This window comes from Lytechinus pictus, chromosome 2 (genome assembly GCF_037042905.1).
Source record: "Lytechinus pictus isolate F3 Inbred chromosome 2, Lp3.0, whole genome shotgun sequence".
Classification (NCBI taxonomy): Eukaryota; Metazoa; Echinodermata; class Echinoidea; order Temnopleuroida; family Toxopneustidae; genus Lytechinus; species Lytechinus pictus.
The window spans coordinates 44457863-44480323 of NC_087246.1; the positions used below are offsets into that span (position 1 = coordinate 44457863).

Genomic DNA, 22461 nt, shown 5'->3' on the forward strand with positions numbered 1-22461 from the left:
TGAAGAATGCATACATTCTTCAGGCAAGACTGAGTGTTACAGTGATTGAGATGAATATGATGATTAATTGAGATGATGACAATATGTTAGCTCTAGTATGCTCTCAGAAGCATTTTACAATAATCTGGGCGGTTATTTATTCATGAGAAGGCTATACTATTGTTAATACTATCATTATTACAGACAGTCATTTTGTTACAGCTAGGCGGTAGTAGGACTTCATAGATGGTTGGTTAAATTACAAATTATAAAATTGTTCCTGAATTTCATTCTGCTCTGTGTAAGACTATGTTGATGACTTTTATTAATGCTTGTTCTGTCAGGGATTTCTTGCAAGAGATGAGCATCTCTCTGACGGCGAACAGCCAGTCCAACCTCCGTAGTATCAACCTCTCCAACAATCCCGTCGATGATAGGGGGATACGTCATCTATGTGGCCCTCTGCAGAAGATGACCCATGGTCTGGTGGAACTTAGACTGGTCAAGACTGGCATGACAGCAGAAGGTTTGTGTTTAAACATGTTAACTACCCAATTTTTGTTATTCCCATAGCCTTTATTCAGGGATCTCACAGTTCCAGTGGGCAATGGGTTCAAACTACCAGGATGTATTTTTTTTAAAGCAAGTCTAAGATTTTTTTTTTTCAATGACTTGATTGAAGACCATCTGTGATATTGAATTTCCTTGGATAAGGATACAGACATGGATACTAGCATGGATTAATGAATATTGTAGAAGTGTCATTGTGTGTTGGTTCTGACTCTTGCCTTGTAATCAGAGGGTCAGTGTTTGAAACTCACCATGGCCAAGGCATCAGTCCACACCTTGCCACTCTCCACCCAGGTGTGAAATGGTTACCCGTTATAATGCAAGAGCCTATATAATATATGCCTAGCAATTGAGTGTGGACGCTGAAAGATGAGCTGTGGATGGCTGTCAAGGTAAAAAAAATTAGCTTAGTAAACAGCTGCTGGGTAAAGAACAGCTAAAAGCGATATTGATACATGCTTATTAAATAATGCAAATATGAATATGATTATGATCACAGGTGCATCTCATCTTGGGAAGGCTCTTGGAGAAAACAACTTCATTCCTACAACTCTAAAGGTCTTGGATCTATCAGGAAATGCATTCAAGGATGCTCAGCATGGGGTAAGAATCCGTCTCTCTATCCGCTTAAGATTATAGGAGAATGAAACCCTGCGAATAAGTTAGCTTGTGTGAAAACCGAAATATCAAAGAAACAAAACATTGAAAGTTTGAGAAAAATTGAACAAATGATAAGAAAGTTATGAGACTTTGAATGTTGAGATCACTAATGATGTGCAATGTGACCAAAATGTGTGATGTTAGACTTGTATAACTCCCCACTTCCTTAATACTTATTTTACTTAATTGTAAGTTTAATCAAGTTTATCCAGTGATCTTTTTTTTTTTTTTACATAGGAGGAATGTAATAGGGATTTCATAAAACATTTTGACAAAGAGTTTGCACTGTCATTAGCATGAGCAAAATTATATGTTTTGGGGTATATTTCCAGTGTCCAAAGGGGAGAGTTGTGACATAACGAACCTCGGTTACATTGCCAATAGGAGGATCTTCATGGCATTAATGATTTCGACATTCAAATGTTAATAACTTTCTAATTATTTGTCTGATTGTTCTTGATCTTTCATTGATATTCTTTGATTTTTGGTTTTTATACAACTAACTTGTTCCAAGGGATTCATTCTCTTTTAACATCAATTTTTTTCCAATTTAACATATTTAACATCGAACAGTCACATGTTTTTGCTCAACTAATCCCCTCCAATGATCATCTAATGAATAATCTCTCATTCGAGTTGTAACAAAAATTGATAAAATTGATCTTGATTGTAACCTTTTTGAGATGAATGAAACTTACACATGATTGTTCAGTTGATCGTATTACTTTAAATTGCCCTTATTAATCATTAATCAGTATCATCATTCAGTAAACAATATATTTAATACTAATGTCTGTATGTGGTATTGAATTGTCGAGCCTGTAGACAAAATTCAATTCATGTACTTATAATAGCAAGTAAGACAAAGAGATGCCAACTGTTTTCTATTTGCATCATTTTGTACCGATTTTCTTTTGGAGAGTTAAAAATAGTGTTTTTCCAACAAAGTATTTTATTTCATCCCTCAAAATACTGTAATTATTTTTACATTTTTGGTATCCATGAAGATGACCTAGAAAAAACTGGATTTATATATAATCAAACTATATTTACTCTGGGTTCATTTAGTTTTGTAGAATACCACAAGCAAAGACCTTTAGTGCATTTCTTCCTGAGAAATCTTCCTCAGATGAAAACATGAATTAGATTTATTTCATCAATTAAAATGATTCTGAGACAATTAAAATGATTCTGGGACAATGTAGAAATTTTCCCATCAGTACTTATGCTGTAAAATATCAGATAAAAATGCTCCATTAATATTTATATTCAATCATTTATTTTCATGTATTTACATTACATGTACAGCTTGATCCACAAACAAACATCAAGGTAGTTTCTCATATTTCATATAGATATACATTTACATATAAATAATCTGAATACAAGTCTGTATTTGTCTCTTTCAATAAGATTAGAACAGTTTGTCAGTGGTTTTGCATTCCATCTAGAATCTGTATAAAATAGCCCATATTTGTCTTTTTTTCAACAAAATTCAATTCATTATTAGAATCTTCCAATCATTATATTTAGATGCATATATTGTGCAGGATTTTCTCACTGAAATATTTGAGGGGGTGTTTCCTTTACAGGAGTAGAAATATTAATGTGAAATAATGATTATAAATATGGTAAATATAAAGGAATATTCAATTTTCAGTAAAAAATATACATAATACAAAATATACAAAATTATCAACAAGCAAAAGTAGAAATGAAAATGAAACAAGAACTGCAAAAAAAAAAAAGCCAAGAGGCCTTGTACATGCGCAGTTCCCAAAACTCTAATCTTCAGTATCAATTTTTGTTTAAATAGAAATGAACACTTTTGTAATGAATTTATTTTCACTGTATTTTTTTCGTCATTCAAATTTTTTGCATGAAAAATCCCTTTCTGTGAAATTTTGTCAATTTCTTGCTCTTCCTGAATTACATCCTTTTTCTTTTTCCTATATCGTGGAAAACTTCGGACTCTACTTAAAATGTCAAAGGTGTCTGTTTCAAAAAATTTTAACACTTCCTCATCTAACTTATCTAGCTATCAGGGAAGCATTTTCACTGACTAATATGCCCCTAGCCAATCAGAGACCAAGATTTGCAGGAGCTTATAATAACATCTCTAGGAGAAATTTACTGACAGGATTTTTCATGAAACAGTCCCCCACGTGTAGATTCATTTCAATGTCTAATCCTTGTGAAGAAATTGTCCACCTTTTTATTTCATTTATTTTTATTTTTTGCTTCAGGAACTAAATTCAAATTACAGTTAAATAACCAAAACAAGAGCTTCAACCTTTTTTCCAAGCAATAATAATACATGTTCCCGCTTTTGCTATCTGTGTTCGCAAGTGTGTCCTTGCTTTCGAGCTTGATTAGATTTCTTGATCTCACAAGTCAAGTTTACATATAAAGTGTACTACATCTAGATCTACGATTATATGGTGACAATTGACATTGATTTCAAAGACTTTTTCATGAAATCATTGTTTGCGACGGGAGTTTCAGCTCTCATTCAGCGTGTGAGTTGTTCAGCCAAAATCGAGAATGTTTCCTAGAGTAGATGAAAAATCAGGATGGAATCCATAGTTTTTCTGGATTAATTTCTGTAAGATTATGAAGGAGAAAGAAATTTTGCTGACTTGGTTTTTGCCCACCATACAGAAAGGACTACCTATATTTGAACATGTGCGACAACATATGCTGGTGAGTGGGGGCATGTTGCATGGAGCATATATAGTAGTAAACGGAATGGAGAGGAAGGGGTGGGAGGAGGTCATGATAAAAATTATATATTTATAAGCAAGATTAAGAGGAGGATATAGAGAAATTTTTGGAGTTTGCATTGATCGAATCATGTTATGATTATAGTAAAAGTGTATTGCCCCATAAATGTGCATGAATGGCACTGCACGTATGTCGGGAATAATTTTACCTTTAAATTTGATCAGGATTTCTGGTTGTAAGAGAAAGGCTTTCAATTATTTTCTTACAGCCCTATGTAAATGTAAAATATTTTATGGAGCAGTCTTTACAAAAAATGTGGAGCAAATTACGATGCAATACCAGGAAAATGATTTCCTGACGTATGGTGTATAACTTGAGAATATTATTCTATTCACTAAGCTATGATATTGATAAGCATAATCAGGGCTCAAATGAAAAGAAGATATACTTTGTAAAATGCCGTCTTCAAATATTCTAGGCCTACATATTATAAATCCACCTTTGATTTTATATCATTCTTAGAGCATTATTGGCAGTTGAATTTTGATTATAAACATGGATCCGAATTTGCACAGTGGTTATTTGCATCTTATTTTCATAAGTTTACACACAGCATGAGTAGTTGTCATGTTCATGGGTTGATCTGATAGTATACAGAACAATACTTGTCAAGACTACTGTGATGCATGGACAGCATGGAGATGCTCTGGTCTTGATTTTATTGCCTTATCAACCAAAATTGGTCAATAAATCATTTGTTAGCAGAAACACTGAAGTGGGAATTAAGCACAATGAGGAAACATTTCAAAGTACTTGAAAGGGCAGAGTAAAACCTCAATCAGGGTCCAGTAAAACAACGGTTTGAGATGGCTTGCAAATATGAAAGAACAATTTTGATTGGTTGCTGATCAGAGTTATGAACAAAATGCATCTGCAACAATGATAGTGATTGGTTATTGTCATTTAGCGACTGATTGCAAACATTTGTGCATCTGTTAGCAGGGATTTATGTCAGGGAAGTGATACTAACTTCATGCATGTTTGACTGAGTTGTGTTGCAATTGATAGCCTTTAGAAAGTTATTTAATCCCAAGTCTCGCATTTTAAAGGACAAAGTTCAGCCTGACTTTAGTTGATCTTTGTTGAACCAAAAAGTTAAGAGGAGGAATATGGATGGAATATGATCTTGAAATGTTTTACAAACAAATTTTGTATTTCCCATGGGTTTTGTACACGCACAATCTAAAAAAAGATAAGGCAGTTGTTAATATCCTGTGTTTACCAGTACTCATGAATTTTTACATTTCCCCATGGGTTTTGTACAAAGGCAAATATTTGTACAAAACCCATATTACAATTTTTTGTAATGATTTTGTACTATATTCATTTGATTATTAATGTTGTAATATGACTCTGAATTTATTATATTAAAGCAGGTATTATAGTGAAAAATATATTATGGACATAAAGAAAAATATGAACAGATGAAATGATTTGTCATACATTGAACCAAACCTCCGATCGAAGGTCGTATATATCTGGTTTATATCCTTCATCGGAATTAAATACATCATATAGGAATGTAAATCTAATCGAATGAATAACAATCTTTGAGAGAGAATTTATTAATTAGCTTTGGTGATATGATTGATGCCCTTGATCACATACATGTACGCCCATTGCACGCACATGCATTTGGTTTAGGCTCCGCCCATAGCTGTAACTATTTTTTGAACTATTTACGTCTGACGTCACAGCTCGGGGTACCATTTCTGGGTTGTGACGTCAGATGTCAGGATTCATGGCATTTGTGCCAATTTCATGGCATTGGTTGGAACTATCTTTGGTCACATGATGGGGTTAAGACCAATCACCTTGTCAGATTATTATTATAACGGATATAATTGAATAAAATTGTGTATAAGAAAAATATTTTTGCTTGAACGAAGATTACATATGATCCAATGTTATTATTATAGAATATTAAGAATGAAATTTTCGTTTGAAAATGAAAAATACTGTTTGATCATGATTTTAAGTTGGAGTTGCTCAGATGCTCATTTTGCATTTTGAAATTTCTCTTATAATACCCCATGCTGATTCAAATTATCAACCTACATAATCATTCTAAACTCAAAGTTGGCTTGGTAATGTAATAACCTATATTTTCTATTGACCCCAGCCAGCACATATGCAGTCTCAATCTACAACAAGGTTGACATTTCTGATCAATGACAGTGTGCATTGTATTCTTTAATTGAGTAATTTTATCAAAAAAATTGTTCATTTCCATTTTGACTGATTGAATGTTGGGGTCTGTAACAAACTTCTGAACAAGAATTTCTTGGGGAGCCCAGCTCATCTATGCTGTTAATCCTCAAGTGTTGGGAAAGCTGCTGTGAAAATCTGCATGCAGGGAAAGACGAAAGAGACATCTCTTGTTACTTGGTTGAAAAGCAAGTCACATTAGATTTTGGAGTTGCATTTGATTGCAAGTCATTCTGCAATGGGCTCCTGTACTTAAATTCAGAGGAGAGAATATTTCATGAATAGCCACAAGATTTTTTAAAATTCCAATTACATTGTTACTTGTACTGGCTCTACCTTGACTAAATATAAAAATTATTTTAAAAACCAGACCCCATTTATGGATTTTTATGGATCTTGTCCTGGTAATGATATTGCCTTTGATATAATTTTTACTAATCTTTGAAATACTTTTCTCTACCCCCAGCTCAATGATCAAGGGCATGTCCAGCGCTATGTACAGAATGTCCATGTAATTTTTCTCCTTTTCTCTAATATTTGGATGAAAGCATTACCACCTCGTCCTCAAATTACAACTTCATTGTTTCACCTTTATGTCTATATTATATCTTTACACGAACTTATAACCGTATAAAGCCATATTTCCATTTATAGAAGTACTTATTTTTGTCATGGCACATTATTTACATACATCTCTATTTTTTTTTTCAAAATTCATTACACAAACATATACATATACATGTATATACAGTGCGTCCCAGAAAAAAACGAAACTGAGATTTATCGATGATTTACCATAACTTAATCACAAATACAATAGACAAGTGACCTACCATTGTAAAGCTTAGAATCTCCTCTTTCACCTGAAATTACTTAGATTATTCTTCATTCACGCATAAGTGAGCAAAAACAATTTGAAGAAAGGATACCAAAAATTCATTTGGCGGGGGGTATCTGAATTTCAAAAAGAAAATCACATTCCTAAAAAGTTCAATATCTGCTCTTTTATTTGATACCTTAATTACAGAAAATGGTCAAGAAGTAAAAAAGTGCTGTTCCCTCGAAACAATGCTTGTATTTCCATAATTTCATTAAATAAACGTTTTTTCACCGGTTTCCCACAGAAGCTATCGCGCGGTTAACAAAAGGCTTAATGCATGGCTGATCGTCAACAAAACGGAGTGTTGAGTGACTCGAAACGCTAGCCCATAAAGCCTCTTAATTTTATGAAATTATTGAAATTCAAGCTTTATTTCAAATAACCAGAACTTTATTATTTTTAGACCATTTTCAGTAATTGAGGTATCAAATTGAAGAGCAGATATCGAATTTTTAAAAAATGTGGTTTTCTTTTTGAAACCCAGATACAGCCCGCCAAGTGACTTTTTGGTATCATCTCTTCAAATTGTTTTTGCTCAGTCATGCGTGAATGAGAAATATTCTAAGTAATTTCAGATGAAAGAGGAGATTCTAAGCTTTACAATGGTAGGTCACTTGTCTATTGTATTTGTTATTAAGTTATGATAAATCGCGGTTTCGTTTTTTCTGGGACGCACTGTGTATATCAATTCACTTCTCTTTAATATGACCATTAGCTGGAACAAGTATTTAGACTATCTCCAAAGGTAAACTAAATTTATCCACTATTATCATGTCAGATATGATTTATATGATTTTTCATTCCTATTCTTTGCTGGAAATTATGTTTCTTTATTTTCTTTCTATTTGTGTTTTGTTCTAGCTTCAGAACATTATTGGCAACATCTCCCGCAATGCCAAACCGTGGCCAGATCCCTCCATACACGTAGGTTTACTAATGTATAAAATTGGCAACGATTGGTTGCCTTTGGCCATGTAATCTTCCATCCTCCTCTCCTCCTGTCCTCCTATGTATAACATTCAGAAGTTTTAAATGTATGCTGATTGGAAGATGATTTAGGACAAAAAGAGAAAGACTTGTACACAAAGAAAAGGAGTTGTGAAGACAAGAAGACAAAATGGGTTTTGTCAAATTGACTATTAAAATGAGAGATCAAAAAGACAAAAGTCCTGGATCTTGGTCAAGTTGACTTTGTTGGGATGACAAGACAAGATTGTATAATGTGATATTTTGTCTTTTTGTTTTTAACAAGCCAGCGAGACATTATCTTGGTGGTTGTCTCATGAAGCACCTTGTCTGATTTTCAATGACATATTTGCTCTAAGCCAATCAGATGCAAGGATTTCAGTAGCTTATAACAGTTGTCAGTGTAAATCACTGACTTCATACTTCATGAATTGCTTCCCTAGTCTTCTCAACTCCTTGATTGTCTTCCTGTCCTACTTTGTCTTTTAATCTCAGTGCATTTATAAGCATTTGTATCATAACATGAATGTTGCCTTTCGTCCGTCCTTCCTAACTCCCATCTTGACAGAAAAAAAAACAAATGAAAGGCAAACTTTTTTTTCTGAAGACATTAAAGAGAACTCACTTTTTCTATTTCTAAAATTGTGATATTCAGAATATATTTGGCATGTACGATAAAGATTCATTTTTTCATTTTTGGGAGGGGGACTTCTGTGTATTTTCTATATCAAACCTGGATTACAATAAATTTTGATGGCTCTCCCCAAAAACTAAACAAATTCCATTCCCTTGATATGAAATGCCTTATTCATTCCATTTAGAAATGCAAGCATGAAAAATCTTGTACTTCAAATAGCATGTACGTGTACTGCCCTGCAAGCAAAAACTGGTCCGAAAGCGGAAATTAATAGTTTTCTACTTGGAATTATAATAAGTTAAATCATCTCTTTGAACTAAGAGAAATATCTCACAGATTTATATGGTACATGTATATGTTCACAAATCGATTAAGTGTCTTTTTATGCTTTGCGTTGTAAAGATTCTAGTAGCTGGTAATAAACACTTATTTCTTATGAGGATACTAAATCTACCAAAACTCATGTTTCATCATGAAAAAATCCAACTAAAGTGATTAAAAAAAAAAAAAATTGTGCTATGATCTTGGTGTTTGAGTCTAATTTGCATGCTAATCTCCAGTCTTTGATTAATGAGGGTAATTAACAGCTTGACAGCCTCGTTAATGGAGCTGGATCCCGAAACAAGGCTGTCAGAAGTTTATCAGCAATGGGAGATGCAAATTTGTTGCAGGAACTAATCGGTTATCCAGATTGTATCATTCGTATAAAGAATTTGAACTTACAAGCTGCCCCAATGTTCGTTCTTTAATTACATCGCCTTTTGCATTCAGATAGGATTGTAGTAAAGCACAATATGAATGTGTCCCATTATTGATACCATTGACCACAATTCACAAAGATGGTTTCAATATTATACCATCATACAAAACCATGGACTGCATGTACATATATTTCTTCGCGCTTATTTCATCGTGTACATTAAAAGTCCAATTGTCAATGCAGGCTTTTGGCAGAGGATGCTAAATTCATGCTTAAATGAAGCGCGATAAATTGAGAAATTTGCATGGACCATGCTTTTTTTTTACCCTGTTACAATACATTTGTGACTTCAGGCTATAGAGTACCAAAATGATGTTTAATTGATATTGTGGCACTAGCCGAACGAGGTCATGATTAATATTCATGTATCATTATAAATATAAACTAACCCATGAAGCAATGTCACCCAGTGACTAACCTGTAACCCTCATGATGCATTGGACACTTCAACTACATTTTTCATTTTGAAGTATCATGTGCTTACTGTCGACTACAGTCTTCATTTACTACTTAAATTATTTAAACAATATGCGAACTATTGCAATGCATTATAAACTATGATTCATCCATTTTGTTCTATAACCCATCACGGCAAAAGATTGATATACATGTAGACTTGCTCGTTCGATGATATAAAGTTATTGAATCTTGACTATACCAGGTATTTACACTAGTGTTAGATTTGTGGTGTTAGTTTGACAGCCAGTGGCATTTGGTTGTTATTTCAACACTGTTTGATATTATTATTTTTGTTTTGAAACCAATGTGTTTTAAACCGATTATGTTTTAACACCAATGTGTAAGTCTAAGTCTAACACCAGGATGTTAGATTTGTGGTGTTAGTTTGACAGCCAGTGGCATTTGGTTGTTATTTCAACACCGTTTGGTATTATGTTTTAACACCTATGTGTAAGTCTATAAAGTCTAACACCGGGATGTAAGTCTAAGACCTGATGGAGTGGTCATTCTCTGACTGATTACACTATACCATAGAAGAACACACCTGATGTCTTACACCATTTTATGCCAGTGTTCTTCATGGTCATTTAAGAGAGACGTTTCAACAACCACGAGTATGTTTATATCTTATTCAATGTTTTTCATGTATTTACAAGTATTTTTTTTCAGTGGTTCTCTGAAATCCCCCTTTTTTCTACTGTACCCACCCTGGATGTTCCGTCAAAGGCAGCAATTTTCATCCTTTTTCATATTTCTCTGTCTCATGCCTTTGATTTTTCATGAATTTTTTATTTTTTGAGAATGTGTAAGATCGGAAAAGAATGGAAGATTGAATTCTGACTCTAATAAATGCTACAATAATCTTATCGCATCATCTTTCAATGAATTTTTTTTTAGGAGTACAACATCATATTCTCTCTTCATTTTCTATTGTTAATTTCTTTCTTTGTTTAACTGAATGAAAGTATGTAGAATGTTTTTCTTCTTATTTTTCTCTATTTTGTGATGCGTAGAAAACAGGATTAAGAAGGGAAGATCGATTTACCCCAACGGTAACCTATTTTTTTCTATTCTTCATGTCTATAGAACACATGTAAAGTTTTGACATTATTAGATCTTGCTCTATTCTAAAAATAAAATGCTTGTAGAAAGCAGAGATGGGTTCACGTGGAAGTTTGTTCCGCGTGGAACTATCTACCAAAGTATCTGTTTTACATCACATAAGTAGGTTGGATTTGGGGAATTTCAAAGTGAATTAGACACATTGCATGCCTTCACAGGTTTTATGGGATACCTTAGAGGTGGAATGATATGTATACACTGGGTGTAGCATTCTACGTTTACCCGCTTTTTTTTGGCATTTGCATGAATTAGAAACAATATAGGAAGAAACATAGTTACACTTGTTTGGTTGTATATATTCTGCATGACAAGTAGATTTTTTGTTGGATTCTTTTGGGGGAATTATGTAAGATGGTTTTTATTTTTAAGGTCTGTTTGATTTTGAATGAGGATGGTTTACTGGGTATCATAAGATTTGCAAATATAATGAATGATAAAAAATTGATACTGCTTTTATTTCTATCTGAAGTAGCTTTTTAGATAAGAAGGTACTCAATAGGTATGAAATGCAAATACATCATAGGTTTAATGTTCAATTTCAAATTACTCCAAACAAATGAAAACAAGTAAAACAGAAAATTTCATGAAATTGTGATGTAAAATAAGTTACCAATATGGTATTGTAATTCTGATTTCTTTTATGCTTTTCTCTGTCAACTCTCCGCTTTGCTCCTTTTGTGCCAGTTCAGAGCTTTCTGCATACGTCTACAATAAACTCTTTGACTGTCAAGTGTGCAATATTTTTCTGCATGATTTTGCTGTAAAAGTTCAAAGTAGGAAGTAGTCTACTGCATTTATTACCTGAATGAATCTATTAAAGTGCAAAATATAATGGAAACAACTCCAGTTTACATACTGATCTGCAGATAATGATCACAACATTCCATTGATGCATTCCTATCTTGTTATTTGAAGTTGAATCACTCTCACACACACACACACAATAGGGTTTTATATGTATTTGCAGAACAGATAATTGTAGTAATATTAATAACTGAAGAATGACAGACCATGTTTTAGATTTGATACAAGAGATAAGGCTGTATAGACTTTATTCTGACAAGTGGGGTTCCATTAGTTCCCCCCCCCCCCGCAATCCCTTCACTCAAGGAAAATGGCCCGAATATGCATCCTATACCCCTTTCATAAACCCAATTATGCGGCTAATAGCAGCATAATTTGGTCGTAAAATCGGAGGAGGACCAGAGTTATCCGCATTATTTTGATGCTGCAATTATCCGCATAATAGCAGCATCGGGACAAGATTTTTAGTTTATGAACGTATTTCCAAATAATGCGGATAATTGCCATGGTGCGGTCACAAGGTCACCCTTTTCCAACACAACCGCATCGGAGGGGGCGTGTCCAGTTGTCATGACGATTATCCGCCTTTTTCAGGACGGGCGCTTGTAAAAATAATGCGGATAATTTTCGGAGTTTGTGAACGCAATTTTTATTGAATTATCCGCATTACTATTAGGCGGCTAATTGGAGGATAGGTTTATGAAAGGGGTTCTAAATGCCTTGAGATGACTTGTGTACAGAAATTCCTAAATAAAACAGCAATGCTGACCTTGTGTGTTCAAATCAGGATCTGTGGGGGGGGGACCCAATTTAATCCTACGAAGTGATGATGCCATGATGTGATATGATTTGTTCAATCAAATTTGCCCCTCTTTTTTTTTTGGGGGGGGGAGGTGGGATGATAATTATATTGGATGGCTTTATTTTATTCCACTCGTTATTCCACTCATCTGTGATTCGTGGAATATTTGCCCAAACTCTTGGAATATTTCTGGTATTCCATTCTGAGCCATCTAATATAATTCAGACACTACAGCCAGGGTGTGGTCTTCTAAACACGCCAAATGGTGTCAGTGTTAACAACCCACTTTTTACACTGCATGGTCTTGGACTTTGATGGCTTTGCATTAATTGAAGCCTTGGTGTTATGGTAAAAAAATCCATGGTGTATCCATAACACATGAATGTTTTGTCCCCTCAGAACACCGACTTATGTTCTTAACACCATAATTCTAACAGTGTATACCTCCTTTCTCATCTCAATCTCTTACTAAAATAGTTCCTCTTATTCACCACTCCCCCATCGTCTCTGTGTGGTACACTGGTAATCATCCTCCAATTTTCCATAAATTCCATACTATTTCGCCATATTATTATATTTCTCTATTTCTCTATTTCTTGTGAAGAATAGTTAAAAAAAGGATTTAATTTAAAAGCTCTTTCATTGGTTTTTATTAAAGCCCTCCCCTTAATTTTCTGAACATCTTACAAAATCTAGCTCAATATGTTTCATAAATGAATATGAATTTTGAAATAATATTATTTGGTTAGTTTGGACCTAATTTCATTTTTAATTATAGTTTTGTGCATGTATGAAGTTTTTGTACAGTTTCTTCATTCCTGCAGTGTCAAATTTTACTTGAAAATGTTAACGGCTAGCATCAACTTCATCGGAGTTTAAGTTATTTGTTTTCTAAGTAACTTTAACTTGGAATATAGTTCAATCCTAGCTAATGCCTATCTTAGTCAAATTTTATTCTAGAGAAATAAGACTAGGGGCCTTTTCACACGTGAATCTTGAATCATCATTGTAATAATGATTGCCATTCGTCTTTATAATCATCGGACCTTTCACACACTCACTCGAAAACTGTGATTTGAATTCGAATTCCCGAGCGAAGGCGGTATGTGTCCTTGGTGACTTTTCAAGCACTGCATCGCAAATACAAACTATGATGATTGCATGACAATTGTATTATCTATGGAAGTGCTTGAAAGGTCACGTAAGCTCTGCCCCCCCCCCCCCCCCTCAAAGATGTTTTGGAGGTCAAGCCTTTCACAAGCAAATTCGTACCATAATTTGAGTTAAACTTAAACTGGAATTCACCTCTGGAGTAGAATGTGAATCTGTGATTGTGATTAGTGTTCGTGATTCTAATCATGTTCTAGTTTTGTTTCACACATGCTAAATATTCGTCATTAGCCTAATTTTTCATTGGAATCATAATTCATATTACGATTTTTTTTTACCATGTGAAAGGGTGGTAGGTCTCTGTGATCTCTCTCCATCTTCCAAATCTCTCTTTCTATTTTCTGCTTCTCCTTTTTGTAATCTCCAATTATCCATGTAATATCTCTTTGGGATCTTTATCCATTTGTTGCTGACATGCAGAAACACTGCTGTAGGCTTCTCTATATCAACCCAAGTTTTGAACTTATCCCTCTATGTCTTCTTATCCAGCAATTCTGAGCAGAACAAACTCAAAATTATTTGTAATGAAGCCACTAATAGTGGGTTGCTTCATCGGTTTTATCCTGAGATTAAAATTTTGATTTAACTTGGGCTTAGTTTCAGATTTGACAAAATCGAATGCAATTTGGTGATTTATCCAACTCTAAAGTGGATTCTCACTGAAATTTTGGCTTAGGATAATTTGTGATACCATATGCTATTATTCAAACATGGATTCTAAGAGGCCGTTCTCATTACGCTTTTCAAAACTAGTTTACTGGAAACCAATTCAGGAAACCAGTTTGGAAGATCGCTTTGCTAGCGTTCCCACTTGATCACATGAAAGTGGTTTTTCAAAATCACTTCACGCAAAGCGCTCTTGTTGCTATGGAAACGCTCTCAGAGGGGTGACATGTTTCGCGCGAAATTCGAAACCGCAGTGTAGGCATTCTACAGTTTAACCAGTTTAACGAGGCAAAGCGATCTTGAAAACTACATCGCGAGGTGGTTTTCCAAACTGGTTTAGAAGATCGCTTCCAACGACCGCTTCGACCATTCTCACTATGCGTTAAACTAGTTTCCAGTAAACTAGTTTTAGGAACGTAGTGAGAACAGCCTCCAAGTGTGCATGCTTCATGGCCCAAGATTACTGTGCTTGTCACTCATAAAACTCTTTACGATATTTGTAAAGAATATCATGAAGGAATGATCCTTTTCAAATGCCCTCACATTCAAAATATAACAGATAACAGTTTGAAATGTCAGGCAAACAATTTTGGACTAGATTTTATCTCAATGATGCCTGATTCAGCGAGAATCAAACTTGGGCTGACTGATAACAGTTCACACACACAAATATATTACTACCGTTATTCTCTTTGCCTGTATCTCTAGGAATTTGTAGTAGTTCATACCTTCCTTCCTTCTTTCCATCTTTCACCATTTATTCATTCAGTCAACCGCATCCTCTTTAGGTCGCAACCAGGGCAGAACATCGAGAAAATCCTCCTCTCTGCTCTTGGGTCTGTCCAAAAAGCGATCAAGTCGCCGCCGGAGTAGAGGGAGTCTTTTCCTCTCTTCAGTATCATTTTGCAGTATCCAGGTGTGGGCGAATTACTGTCTGATTTCACGCCTTCAACCAGCAAGACTGTAGTTCTAGATCACAATGAGAAACTGTAGTGTTAAACCGGTGTTCATACTACTATAGAGGGCCACACACCGGTCATTTTATTTTAGTGATAAATCTTTGGTATCAGTTCAACACCCATTGGTGTTGTTGCAATACCTTTGGTTGTTATTTGTACACTCTTTAGTGTTATGTTCAAACTGTAGGGTGTAATCTTAACACCAGGGTATGGTCCTCTAAGAACACCAACTGGTGTCAGTTGTAACACTCCAGTTTATACACTGAATAGTCGGGTAGATATCAAAATTATTGCATGACCGTCAAGTTGGGTATATATGCATTTTTTAAAATGAAAGTTGTAGTGTATGGTGTCTATTTCAAGAATCCGACGGGTGCCACTTGGGCACCCTTGGGCATTTTTTTTTAATTGACGTCATAGGCCACGTCCACTTTTTTACATACCTCTTAAATATGACTTTCATATTTTACGAAAAAAACATGTCATGTTTGGTATCAAATTAAATTGCATATATACCCAACTTGACGGTCATGTTGTGGTTCTACTTGACTAGAAGGAATGTTTCTGGAAGGAACAGATTAACATTATGTATTGACATGCTTTTTAAGGACTGAAAATCTGTCAAAAGAGAAACAGCTTGTTTTTCACTTTAAAGAATTAGCTTTTTTTTATAGTGTTGTTGGAGAAACAGATGACATAATCTTTTCTATTCCCCAGTTTTATAGGTCATGACAGTGTGAAATGGATGGATGGGGCATCAACTTTAAATTTTGATTTAAATATAGAGCACAAACTAAATCAAAATAGCATACTTTGAATTAATCCAGAAGTTACTGTGGTTCACTCTACTCAATATCGAAAGCTTGCAAGACTAGTATATCACTCTTTTGCAAAGTGAGCAAATTTCAACGTCAAGCATACATCACCCAGTTGCTTATCTGGTATAAAATGCAGTTCATTTAAAAACAATGCAAAAACAAATTATTTAGCATACTCTTCCTCACCCTGCCTTACCATTAACCAAGTACAAAATATATTTCATCAGAAAAGAACAAATTACGGATTATACAAAATTACAGTTGGGCCCTTGCCTAAAAACTAGGGCTAAGCACTGTGTAGGAGTACATCTAAAATTAACTCTCTAAAAATTAACAACCATGTCAAAGCAAAATGGTAACCTGTTCCTAATTCACTGCAATCGCTAGGTTTAGGCTGTCCTAGCAATCTTTCTGACGATCTTGCACAAATATTTGAGTTCATGCTTTGCTTCTATACTACAACTTTTTGTGCACAGAAAACACAAGCACCTGCCCAAGAAAACAATAATTTTTTAAACATGATTTAAAGTTTATGTTAATCATGCATTTGTTTTTCCATTTGTTCAAGTACTTACATTCAAAGGAACTATCTACTCATAACAAATGAGTTCTGTTTCTAACTTGTCTTTGCTTTACAAAGCAAGTTCTGTTATTCTATTTCTAATTTCTGTCAACTTCTATCCATTCTTTTGAGTGTTGCTTCAAAGGTGATTTATTTTCAGTGTAAGGGAGCCTCGTCTGGCATATTGTCACTTCTTTACCTCCACCCTTCACTTTTTAACAATATTTTCTTTATTTAGTTTAATTCTACTTTACTTTATTTCTAAGAAAGGTAAGTATTATGTGCATACAGAATGTCATAGAAATTATAGTTCAGATACTTTTTTTTGGTACATAAATGATTTTTCAACAGGCATATGCAAGGAATGAAAAAATTCAAGGTCATAACTGAAGAGAACATCATTCTTCTTTTCTGAATCTTGATAAACCAATGCTGCTGAGCTACACTTTGATTGTTCATCAATTACAGAACTGAGATACTTTTCTTGTTGTGATTTAAAACTATATAATAAACAAACAAATGAAGAAATTTCATGCTATTTAAAGTGTGTATATACTATATATTCTATTTTATTTCAAGGTATAATGTAGCTTAAATTTACAAGACATAGAAAACACCTCTTTTGCCAGAGATAATTATTATTTTTTTTTTTTTTTCTTTTTACCAAAGGACCTATTCTAGAACATTTCCCTCCCTTTTTAAAACATTAATTATGAATGGTTTCCCTGGTAGCCACCAATTTGGGATGTATTTTTGTTGGAAACAGATTTTGATGTCCAACACTGGTTAACTCCTATATTAGTGTGTAGTTTCATGGTTTGTTTATTGCGGGATGTAGAATATTCTGTAAGAGGTAGAATATCACAAAGTCGCTTGATGCTATTCAGACGAGAGTTTATAAGATACTAGTACTCTGGTTTATAAACATTCTTGAAACATTCCTGTCACTCACTTTAGAGTGTCCAGGATATTCCCTCTTCATTGATATCCTTTCAGATGTCTTCAACATTTTAAAGGGGACGTTCACCCAGATGTTGAGTTGGTTCTAATGAAAGCAGGAACATGAGAAAAACATATCCTGAACATTTTTCAGTAATTGAAATGATTTTACTTTGTGTTAATTACAACAAACAATTTTTTAAAAATATGATGCCTGCTAACATGTAAGTTTTTGATTTCATAAAATTAATTCATCATACATGATGCATAACACACTTATGTAAAGAAGAGTTTGCATTTGACATCACCAAATAAAAAAGAAACAAAATAAAAAAAAAATCATAATTCTGGTACATTTACATGTAGATTGCTTTTTTTTTAAAATAAAACTTTTATTGAGACAGTGTTTATCAAACTCTCAATTTCCTACTTCTATAAGTGCTAATTTAACATCAAGGTGGAATTTTCCTCAAACGTTTTAAGGGGAGGAATTTTCTTGATAAAGGTATGCAATTGGTTATTATTATTTTCATTATTATCATCATCATTAAGAGTTTTATGAGGTATTTGAAGTACCCTCGTTGGAACCTGAACCTTTTTGTTTTATTTTGTACAAAAACATGATATAAAGTTGAATAACTTCCATTTTCAGTTGTTCTTTGTTTTTACCTCTTTAATTCTGAAGGTTTATTGCTTTTTTTCAATGGTTCATTTTTCTATTATTTGTTCATGACACATATTTTATATGTGTATGTAAGTTTTTATTTTTTTCTTCAAAATAATTGTTTAAATGAATCTCAAATATATTTTTATTGCTATTATCAGTACATAATTTTCATTGCCATTATCATTACAATATTTGTTTACTTTCTTCACTAGAAAAAAATGCACATACTTGAAATATATTCATATATTTTTCTGTGTATTCGAAATCAATATTTCACATGGATTTTGATTTAGATTGATCCGTTATTTCTGTAATTCTCATATTTAATACAATTTAAAAGTGCTTCCACAAAGAATCATGAATATTCATCTCTTTCAAAGCTAAATGTATGTATTCACTTTCGCACATCATTTATAATGATACATGTATCCCATAGCAATGGTATTAGGCATCCTTTACTGTACACTCACTGCTCGTATAAACCTGTTTGCTCCACATTCAAATTCACCATGAAAAATGGATTATAGAAAGATTAAATTGTTTTAGTATCGCCCTAAATTTAAGCTGATATGTTTGTTCATTTATCCCATTACCATACAGAACACAGTTGCACACAGATTTTCAAGCTTTTTATTTAGATTTGGAACAGTATTCACTTCTAGAGTTGTACCTTTTCAACTCTACTATGCTAAGTAAATTGCAGTCACATTTAGATTATTTTTTTTCTTATTTTCACCATTGAATTATCTGACTTCAGAGTGCAGTTCTTGCCTCAACTTATAAGTGATGAAAAGGGCTTCCAGGGCCCCTTTACATAAAGTTGATATAACTTTGCTATCAATGGTAACTACCATGTTAGCAGATCTGGGGCCCGTTGCAGAAAGAGTTGCAATCAATCACAACTCTAAAATCATGCGCAACGTGATTTTCAACCAATCAACAGCGCGCATTTGGGACTTGCGATTGATTTTTTGACTTGCGTTTAAACGCAACTCTTTCTGCAACGGACCCCTGAGCAGCCAATCTAAATCAAGATTTCCATGGTCATGTGGTTGCCATGATACAAAGTTATGATTATCATGAACATTTTATGTAACAGGTCCCTGACTCCCTGGTTGCAATTGATTTCATCGAATCATCTAATAAAAACTTTGATTGGTGCCTGAATTCTCTCATGCATTCATGATTGAGAATATTTTGATATCATTCTGGAAAAAAGGAGAAATTAAACATATTTGTCGTTGTTTATGAGAGGCAAAAGAAACACTACCACAGCTTCCAAAGTACGTTAATTTAGTGTGGTTTTGGAAGAAGTATGCCCTCTATTGTCAAGCATTTTAGTGGTGATAGAGTCAAATTAGATATATACATTATACCTGTATGTAGAGTATAGTATAGTACATAAAAAAAAAACAAATATTAAGCAAATTATGTTATTTTCATTTTATAAGTTTCATATTTTCACCTCATAACATTAATCTGAAAAAAAAAATCATCATATCATTTCTTCTGCAAAGAATATTTAAATACTTCATACAATAAACACTTAATCCTTGAATTCAAATTTATTGTTATATGATGATATGGCTTAGTAATGGAAGTGAAATATGATGGAGATACACAAATCATGGACCTATCACAGATTTTCTGCATTTGAATTTTTCCTTCAAAGCTCTAAAAATGCTCTAAATGGAAAAGAAATTACATAGAAGTACATCCTGATCTCTTCCAACAAATCATTTCCATCTCATCAGTCCAAAAATGCCAGAGAAAATAAAACGTCTGCCATTTTCTAAATTCATAGTGATTTGACGCAAGCATTGTTTTGCAGTGCCAATCTACGTGTATCAAGGTGATAATTTCTATTCATTTCATTGAGAACAGGAAAATATAAATTCAGGTAGGAGATTTGATGTCATGTCTTGTGCAAATGATACACATACTGTCGCAATGTCAGACAAATATTCCTCTTTGCTTGAGATTGGTAACCAGCTTCAAAAACACCATGGAATCTGGACATGTGCTTGGAAACCATATACTAAATACAATCAACACTTGTTGAATCCGGGTACATTCTGTTCGAAAGAAGAGTAAAAATCATTTGCGTTTATTTTGATTTTTTTGCGGCAGAACCTGTACAACTTCCTGTACCAGTCCAATGCCATCACCCACCTGAACCTAGCCGACACGGATTGTTCTCTGAATCACATCTTTGAAGCCCTTCACAAAGGATGCTTCCTCAGCCTTGTTCATCTTAACCTGTCAGGAACATTTGCTCACAGGTGAGAATCTTAATGGTGGTTCACGTTGGTGTTGTTTTACTCACAACCAGTTATTTATAAAAGTTACTCAACTTTACACACTACTTAAAGGTCAGGTCCACCCCAGACAAAAGATGATTTGAATAAATAGAGAAAAATCAAACTAGCATAATGCTGAAATTTCATCAAAATCGGATGTAAAGTAAGAGAGTTATGACATTTTAAAGTTTCACTTATTTTTCACAAAACAGTGATATGCACAACTCAGTGACATGCAAATGAGACAGTCGATGATGTCCCTCACTCACTATTTCTTTTGTTTTTTATTGTTTGAATTATACAATATTTTATTTTTTACGGATTTGACAAATATGACCATCTTGTTTGAATCACGAACTGTTAAACCAATCAAATTCCACATGATTTTCTGCATGACAATGAGGAGAAAATTCATATATTTCATATTTTATATAATGAAATACTAAAGAAATAGTGAGTGGCTGATGTCATCGGTCCCCTCATTTGCATACTGACCTGGATGTGCATATAACTGTTTTGTGAAATTTAGACAAAATTTAAAATGTCATAACTTTCGTATTTCAGATCTGATTTTGATGAAATTTTCAGTGTTATTCTTGGTTTATTTTTCTCTTTCTATTCAAATAATATTTTTGTTGGGGTGGACTTGTCCTTTAACAGGGTTAAGTAACTTTGTGGAGGTTTGCAAAAATCTGGGCTGTGTGGGGCTCTGCATGCTGTTATTTCATGCAATAATGCTTGAAGGAGAAACCCTAAAATGTTATATCATACGCATCATAACATCCAAAAAGTTTTTTAAAAAATGATTTCCCGCCATAGCCTACAGTGTTAACTTAAGTGTCCATATGGATGCTTGTAACTGTAGTCATTATTGCAGCCATTAAGTGAGTGAAAATCTTGGGTGATTCCAAACTGACCTAAATTTGCAATTATGATGACAGCTTTTGTTGCTGGAGAACAAATATCTTTGGATCTTGACTGAAGTTAGACATTCCCTTTAACGCATGAGTGATTTTGCTTTCCTGCGGGCTTAGTCAGATTCTCAATCATATCTTTGCCATCAGTTACAGCATGGCTCCACACTAACTTTTTCTTGGTGGCCCGATCAGTCCACCAAAATCATCAATTCCGCGAAGCAAATTTGGTGGCCCTAGAAACAATAGAAAACATTACAATTTAACAAAACTTTGGTAGCTTGACTGGGCCACCAAACGTGGACTTTTACAGAATTTTGGTGACCCGACTCTCAGTCTAGGTTGGCCCCGGCCACCGGGCCATTGCTAATGTTGAGCCCTTGTTATAGTTTTGTAGATTGAAGTCCTTATTGTTACCATCTATCTGAATGAAAATTCAGTATTTCTCAAAATATCAGTAGGGTTAATTTATAGGAATTTCTTTTTCACTATGTTTTAATTGAGAGTAAATGTGTCAGTGGCATTTGAGTGCATGATGGCAATAAAGAGCAATGCCATGCATGATAAACAAATGGTTGCACACAACCTTTAAGCATCAAAGTTTCAGGATGTTTTTAATCTCTATAGAGTACAGAAGTGTGATGTCACAATGTCATGACAACGAACCGGTTGGTTCTAACTGAGTTGCAGCTGCATAATCGTCTATACACTTTGTATTTGCAAAAATGGTGACGTGTTTTGACCCTGGTTGTTACCATCATTCTGAGAGTTTCATAAAACTGTTCGTAAGTTAAGAGCAACTTTAAGACCGACTGGTGATCCTTTCTTGTGGTAA

The 22461-nt window shown here is 34.0% G+C and overlaps 1 protein-coding gene across 1 annotated transcript in view; it reads left to right on the forward strand.

The window, feature by feature from the left end:
• The window catches only part of LOC135153237 (F-actin-uncapping protein LRRC16A-like), a 75646-nt gene that overhangs the window by 36867 nt on the left and 16318 nt on the right, over positions 1-22461 (forward strand). Inside the window, exons 11-14 of the mRNA XM_064095659.1 lie at positions 324-505; positions 1049-1152; positions 7943-8005; positions 20543-20694. Of these exons, the coding sequence (XP_063951729.1) occupies positions 324-505; positions 1049-1152; positions 7943-8005; positions 20543-20694 (501 nt within the window). The remainder of the gene's footprint in view (positions 1-323; positions 506-1048; positions 1153-7942; positions 8006-20542; positions 20695-22461) is intronic.